The 7,841-nt window shown below is 43.5% G+C and overlaps 3 protein-coding genes across 3 annotated transcripts; 2 read left to right on the top strand and 1 right to left on the bottom strand.

Moving 5' to 3' along the window:
- Window positions 1-477, top strand: LOC108052248. The gene has a single exon (XM_017134600.2). It carries the CDS (start codon window positions 44-46, stop codon window positions 368-370), a length of 327 nt encoding a protein of 108 aa, XP_016990089.1. The 5' UTR covers window positions 1-43; the 3' UTR covers window positions 371-477.
- A 434-nt stretch (window positions 478-911) lies between these two features.
- Window positions 912-2,656, top strand: LOC108052262. The gene has a single exon (XM_017134624.2). It carries the CDS (start codon window positions 1,986-1,988, stop codon window positions 2,646-2,648), a length of 663 nt encoding a protein of 220 aa, XP_016990113.2. The 5' UTR covers window positions 912-1,985; the 3' UTR covers window positions 2,649-2,656.
- Window positions 2,657-2,668: 12 nt separating this feature from the next.
- Window positions 2,669-6,579, bottom strand: LOC108052261 (short-chain dehydrogenase/reductase family 16C member 6). Its single transcript, XM_017134623.2, has 7 exons — window positions 6,108-6,579; window positions 4,101-4,256; window positions 3,864-4,040; window positions 3,407-3,479; window positions 3,167-3,344; window positions 2,983-3,108; window positions 2,669-2,914 (listed from the first exon to the last, which is right to left on the bottom strand). Exons 1-7 carry the CDS (start codon window positions 6,396-6,398, stop codon window positions 2,827-2,829), a joined length of 1,089 nt encoding a protein of 362 aa, XP_016990112.1. The 5' UTR covers window positions 6,399-6,579; the 3' UTR covers window positions 2,669-2,826.
- Window positions 6,580-7,841: the final 1,262 nt, after the last annotated feature.

Raw genomic sequence — 7,841 nt, 5'->3', positions numbered from 1 at the left:
CACTTCCAATCAGACAGACCAAAAAAGAGCCCCAAAAAAATGTATGTCAGCATCTAGGGTGAACCAAAATTACAGTCACTGTTTTCCTGTCCTAAAAGACCTGATGGAAAGCAGCGAGGAGCAGCTGCAGCTTGAGCTGGACCGAATTTCGGGGGCGAGTCATCAGGTCAGCAGCTACGATGACCTCATGGACCTGACCATCAACTCGGAGCGCCTGATGGCAAGGGTCAACTCGAGCCTGGACGCCCTGAACTCCGCCCTTGATCGCCTGGAGGAGCGGACGGATCACGTTCTCTTGGAGATTCGGCGGATAATCAGGTTGGGAACTCAGCTGCAGAGTGCACACGATGGATGCGGAGATTCTAGGTAGTAGGCGGGAAAATGTTCATTGGAAAAAATTCGAGGAATTTAAAGAAACTCATTTTATTTCGTGCTGGAAAAAACAAAGAATCTATAAAGCATTTCTGTTTAATCATTAAAATATTTCTATTTAACTTTTTACCACTTATGAAATGGTCAAAAAAATAATTTTATTTCTTGGTTTATCACTTTCCATATTTGTTATTTGTTGGTGTCCTGTTATTATTATTAAGGTGTTTATATTGCCCCTTTTCTACTTGGAGGAGCCAGTAAATATATTGTTAAAACGGATACTTAGATATAATATTATAATGATACCTTTTAGAAAAATCGTGCAATCATACAATGTTGAAAGGAGAAGATAAGTATCAGGTTTTTCTGTGACGAATCGAATTGGGATCGAAAACTTCGCGGGGGCATTAAAGCCGGCAGAAGATCCATAAACCGGCCGACAGTTTGTTTGTTTTTTATGAGAACTGTAACCCTAGCACACAAATAATTAGTGAGCTATTTTTATGGATCGGCGGCGGGGCTGCGCCTGCGCATTGAGAAGTGAATATTGAGATCTGAGTACGGAGTACTGAGTGCCGCGGGAGCAGAGGAATCAGGTGCTGGGGGTCTTCTTCCACAATCGTAATTAGAATTTCCATTCTCGGGGAGTGTGTGTTGTTATTTGTGCACATGTTGCAATGCATTTGAAGAACTCGTCGTGCACTTAATCACTTGAGCCGTCGGCACCATATGGGGTCCTTTTTTTTATTGTGTGTGCCGAGCGGCATCTGGTGCGTGGAATATGGACAGGGCGGTATAACCTGTTATCCAGATACGGGTACTGAGCCGAAAATGATGCCACAAAGCTGCTCGCGAAACTGGCACTCGACTGCGTTTAATTAACAATTAATAAAACTTTTAATTTGCGCGCAATTGGCACTGCACTCCGCCGATGACAGCGCTGAATATAATGTTAATGGCAGTGGGGTTGGCAGATGGGGAATTGGATAATGCCCGCAGATCCCAGCCATTTGCCCTGGTAATTCTTCATTAATCAGCAGCGCAATCATTTACGTAAATCGCGAGCGATGGAAATGCGCCGAGCAACCAAACCTAATTACAAGTTATGAATATCTCATCGGATAATAAATCGATAGCCGGCGTTTAACTCTGTCCAGCCACGACCATGATGACGATGATGATGATTATGACGTGGACACGATGGCGATGAATGGGTTGGTTGCCCGGTATCGTTGGCCGTCCGTTTGTCCCACCGGAAGTGGCGACACTTAATTGCGTATTGAGTGCATTTTCAATTTTTATTGGACCGTCCATACAGTCGAGCATTGTGCTGCGGTGTGGCGAGGTCATTAAATCCACTACCACTGCTGGGAAGTATGCTACGAATTCGCAATTTGCCGCCCCACCACGAGATCCGCCAGAGTGGGCGTGGCAATGGCACCCACGTACTCATTAGCAGTATCTAGTGCGCGATATCCACCTATTAATCGATGCTGAAATTTGTCGTCTTTATCAGTTGCCACCTGATTGCTACCATGCAAAATACTACCAACCCACAATCAGAGATAAACGATGAAGTCAGTCTTTAGAAGTCATCCCAACATTTCGGTCACATGGAAATGGAAACAGTAACCTGGTTAACTATTATTTTGGTGACCTTGATGGGTCACCAAACCGCTGCCGTGGATTTCGAAGAATGTGCCAATGTCCCACAAATGGGCATTTACGTGGCGAGCTTCAGTAATTGCTCAAAGTATATTTACTGCGCTGGACCAGGATCTTTTGAGGCTGAGTGTCTGGCAAGTTATTATTACGATGAGGAGCTGGACCGCTGTGTGGATCGGGCTTTGGTGAAGAGATGTCAGGATCCACTGGTCGGCACCACCAAATCGCCTTCGGTGGTTAAGAAACCACCCATTGCAGCTCAGAAGGCGGAACCACTGGCCATTACCCTGCGACTTTTACCAAACGCCGGACCCTGTTATCCCTATATGGTGTGCTTTGAAGGAGCGGGCCTGGCGAAAGCCTGTACACCGGCTCATCTCGTGTCCTGTAACCGTCGTCAATCACCAGAGAATATCACCAACTGCCAGACAGGAGTTTATGGATTTATGCCACATCCCCGAAACTGCGCTTACTTTTACTACTGCTCCAGTGGCACCAAGCTCCTCCACCGATGTCCTTTGAACTACACCTGGCACCACGAACGGAGGTCCTGTGTCCAGCAGTCCGAGAAGAAATGCTATTCCGAGAGATTTCGCCTTGTAAAGAAGTAGTCGTGGAAGGCCAACCAATATTTCTAATGTTAGAATATAGATTTAATTTAAGTTAAAGATTCGTATAAATAGCTAAACATGTACTCCTAGCGTAAGCAACAGTTGAATTAAGAACTGCAATTGGGAAACAAACAAGAGCTCCCCGGGTAAATGCTTTTGGGGTGGGATGTTGCTCCTTCTATTTCCAGTAGAACAGGTGGGAACTGCGCACATCGAAGTGGTAGAAGCGCAGCAGCATGTAATCCTGCCACTTGGTGGGCAGCAATCTGAAGGGAATCGGATGTAATAATCGTTAGAAATAATGGCCAAATAGCTGGGCTAATTCAATTCTCACCTGAGCAGCCACACACTGAGTGCGAATATTTTTGGCACGTACACCATACGCTCGTTCAGCAGCACGCCCTTGACAATCTTCTGCGCGACATAGGGAGTGGGCAGTCCGGGATAGCTCTTCGCAATGCTGAAATAGGGATTCGGATAAGATCAGGGGACCAGGATATAACTTATCCCTCTCTCACCCCGCATCGCTGAGCAGTGGAAGATCCCCGCTGGTCCGCATCAGGTAGGCATTTGCCACCGTGGTGCGAACGTAGTCGCAGTCGGACAACCTCAGTTCAGCCCGCAGCGACTCCATGAAGCCCTCGATTCCGTACTTGGTGGCCGTGTAGATTCCCGCTCCTGGCAGAGGAACCAGACCTACATGGTAAATGTGAGGATGAATCAAGAACGGTAGTGTTATTATAAAATAGTGAACTCACCCGCCAGAGCATTTACTGCCACCAGGTGACCAGTCTTACGGGTTATCATCTTAGGCAGGAACTCCTTGGTGGTCTGCACAGAAAGATAGTTTATTAAGATAGGTATTAATTTAAGAGTTTTTTTAACATATTCTTAAGCTTTTTAAATTGTTTTGATTTGTTTATAATCAATTAATTTTTCATGTTTTGAGCCGAATGAACTCCTTCAATTCAAATGAAGGGTACAAGAGACTTCATTCATTAACCAAAGCATTATGGATAATTAGGGTCAATCTAAATTAAAAAAATTTAATTATTTAATATAGCCAAAATATAATATTAGCAAAAAGTAACAAACGATTCACACATTAACAGTTTTTAATATATTTTGATTATTAACTTATTTTCTGTTTCTACTTGAAATGTCAGCACTAAAAGTAACTTGATTAATTTCTGCAGCGAAGAAGTAAAAACTCACCATAATGTAGGAACCCAGGTTGAGCTGCAGAATCGTGTCGATTTCATCGCTCTTGAGGGTGGGAGTGGAGGTCATGGGCATGAGGGAGGCATTGTTGACCAGAATATCCACTGGGCCCAGTTCCTTCTCCACCTTGGCGGCCATTAGCTGCAGTTCACGTGGCGAAGAGACATCATTCTGAAATAAACAATATTATAAAGTAACTAGAAAACAACATAGATTGCTTTGGGATCTCACCTTATAGGCCTTGGCCACACACCTCGGGATCTTCGAGAGCAACTCCACCGTTTCGTAACATCCCTTGGAGTTCACATCCACTACAGCCAACTTACAGCCACGACGAGCCAGCTCCAAACAGATCTCGCGACCCAGGCCGCTGCCTCCGCCGGTCACCTGAGTTGAAATCACAGGTTACTCACATTATACTCAAGCAAATTAATTAGCTTAATTTGCAAACAATCAACTACAGCTAATGTGACTTTGCATTGAACAAAAACCTCATTTACGGACAATTATGTGAGCAGCAGCGGCGACTTATGAATGGCATTACTCATACGCTCGGTGGGCCGACCCTCTCGGGTACAATTGAGTGACTTTTGACCGTAATTAAAGCGAACCGGGTGACCTCAGCCCCCATTGGGGGTGGTGGAAAACGTAACCCGGAATGGGTAGAATTCAAAGTTTGGCACGTTTGTGAATAGCAACAGAATAACAACAACAATTGCGCATTTGTTGTGGTTATAGCATTGCTGAAGAATTTCAATATCATATGCAAATTAGTCGCGGCAATACCAGTTAAGTTTTATCTACGCATCTGAGAGATACCCGGCGTGTTTCGCAGATACTTTCGCCCTCCAAAAGTTCCACACTCTGTTGTTTACAAACGTCAGCGATCGTGCGCGGGCTGAAAACAAAAGTGAAGTTCCTGAGGTTTGCATTTTTGCGTTCTTTCCGTTGATCTTGGTATAAATACAGCGACACAGAAAACCAGTTTGCAGTTGGGCAGGGGCGCCCTATAGAAGAGGGTTTTCTATCTGAAATACCCCGAATCGCTCAACAGTGATGTCAATAGAATTTATCAACCAAAGTCAATCTTCTAATTAAGTTGCTTCTCACAGCTGGGCAGAGAATTCCCCCTCCCCCCAATCAGTACACCTATGTGTAACCGCAAAATACGTATCTGTATTTGTGTTTGTATCTGTATCTGAGAAAACGATATCTGAGGGAACGATCGAAAAAGCTGAGACTAAAACAAAAATCGATGATTCATTAATACGCTACGTGAGACGCTTATGGCCGGCACACGCCCACGTTTAGGACCTGAAAAGAATGCTAATGGGTTCCGAATTCGATCAGGTTCTGTACAATATGGAGCATCGCCTCATCTCTCCAGTCACCTACACACTTGACCTTGTCCAGTGGCATCGGCGCCCCAACAATTGACTTTTCCATAATAAGACGTCCCATGATGCACATGTTATTAATGGAGCGCGATATGCTTGCCATGAGCACGAATTGCAGTTGGAGATTTTCTTTGATTGCTGCCTTTACATGGAAATGATGTCACATTAGCTGACCGTGACACCATCTAAACAGTTGGCCAACTAGCCCAGCTGGTACCAAACGCATAAATATTTACTTTAATAACACAATCCTAAGCGATCGCCATCGGCCGCACCCAATGGTAGTGACATCAAAATAAGAGAAGAAAATAAAAGAAAAGAAAAGCGGGAAGGGGGAAGGGGGAAGGGGGAAAAAGGTGGGTGAGGCAAAGGTGGGCGTGGAAACCGGAGGCAGCCACTGGAAAAGGAAAGTGCGTGACGTTGCGACTCGTTTCTGGATGGCTGCATGACCCCTAGATATAAGATCTCCTATTTGAGAGATACACAGAACAAAATAAGGTATGTACATATTTACATAATAATAATTTGAACTATCATTTTTTACCTGATAACATACAAATTTAATGTATTTAATAATATTTATTGATCGGAAAAATACATAAAAAGTTATTCTGGTAACCTGTACTCTTATTCCCAGCCTATTATGACAGCATTTATGACGATTAAGTAAAATTAATTTCTATAAAAAAATATTCACATATGTGATATGATCACGAACTGCATTTTTGCTGTGTACCGCACTCATGTTAGATGTGTATCTGACTAGCCTTATTAATGGCTCATTTGCCAGACGCTTATGTCAGCCATTAGTTAATCCTAAGTGCACTTTAATCGATCTTACCAGCGCCACCTTGCCACTGACATCCTTCTCCTTGAGACCCAAAGCAAATAGATAATCCAGGAGATGCTTTAGGAAGACGGCCAGCAAAACCAGAGGTAGGAAGAGCAGAAAGAGGATGACTTTCAGGTTAAAGATGGCTCGGGTGGTCTCATCATTGCGATGCGCCTGCGCGGCCACCTGAGCGGCAGTGGGCGTGGCCGTATGGGCAGTGGGTCCAGTTACCGTTACTGCACCCGCCGGCACCGCAGAAGTGGTTCGCGTTATGGTGGTTGTCGTCGCCGTTTCCACCATCACTCACAGCTTCTTGCACTCACAAATGTCTAATATATAGGAGATATATATATATAAGTATTTTTTAGCCCAGAAATTTTCGCGGTCAAAGACAATATGGCACACGCGACTCCAAAATAGATGCAACGCGTCGAAGATCAGGCAGCAGACTAAAAACGCCAACGCCAACAGCCGAATGCGAATGCCAAACTACGTGTACAAGCTTTCGACTCTATAGCAGTATTTCCCCATTGAGTGAAGATCGCCGGGCGCTCAACGTTATCTGGTTTTCGTATCTACGACTTCAGATTTGAGTGGGCAGCGTAGCAGCACCTTTGAGTGGAAACCAATGGAAACGAGTGGAGTTACTGCGTTTCACCTGACGTCTTGGCTTTCTGTTTTTTTTTTTTGTTTGCTGGCTCTGGCTTTATTGTTTTCCCCACGCGCACAGTGGGCACTGCGGATGAAGATGGGCACCGATAAGAGCTCTCCCGTGTTTGCTTTCCCTTTATCTGGCCCGTAAAGATGGTGTATCTAGCTGGTTAAAATGATAAACAACTGCTTACTGTTTATCTCCCACACCTGACTTCCCTTCTGAATAATAATGTAAATGATTAATCACTGCCACCCACTGTACGCTACTTTCGAATTGTCAACCTTTTGCCACCAGCCAATCAAAAAATGCTCAAATATTTAATTGGGCTTCTAAGATGAGTGCATCTCTGGAGAAAATTACGACGAAAAACATTAGCCTTTTTTAAATATTTCGTTGCCAGTTTTAAATTTTTAAAAAGGTTCTAAGAAATATTTGGAGCATGACAAGCTTACAAAATTATAATGAGTAATTGTTTGACTTTCTTATTCACAGTGGGAGTATAGCAGGTCTAATAATTTAATTGTTTAGAAATGTATTACATTAATCACTTCAAAAGCTAGTTTTCAAACACCATTACTACTTTTTTTTCCGTTTTGTTGTTGTTGCATTTTTTACATCATTGATCAATTTGAATTAAATTACATATGTTGTAGAAATTTATTAAAATAAGTTAAACATTTGTTCAATATAAAATTGTTAAGTTTTGGTAAGCTTTTAATTTTTATTTCTGGAATTATTTACGTTTTTATCACGACTTAAGTTTATATTTGTTCCCTGTAAAAACAGACCTCAAGTGAACTCAAAATGAAACAAAAAACCACTTCGTTTGGCACTCACCCAACGAGAATTGAGTGACTCGGTCCGGTCGTTGAGCGTTTTTTAGTCGACCCATTTTCGAGGTGCCAAACTGGTAGACCAGCCAGGCGAAAAAGGAAAGGCCCCAAATGGAAGTCGATACATCCGCTTTTTCTGCATTATGGCCACGGTGGCCCCCATTCCGTTACAATTAAAGCATACTTAATGCCCTGCCCTAGGTCAATGAACAGCGATCGGTGTGCTAGAGTAAACATTTAGCTGCAGCATGTGGC

This window comes from Drosophila rhopaloa, unplaced genomic scaffold, assembly GCF_018152115.1.
Source record: "Drosophila rhopaloa isolate 14029-0021.01 unplaced genomic scaffold, ASM1815211v1 contig_178, whole genome shotgun sequence".
In the NCBI taxonomy this organism is placed as follows: Eukaryota; Metazoa; Arthropoda; class Insecta; order Diptera; family Drosophilidae; genus Drosophila; species Drosophila rhopaloa.
This window is presented reverse-complemented; position numbering and strand designations above follow the sequence as displayed.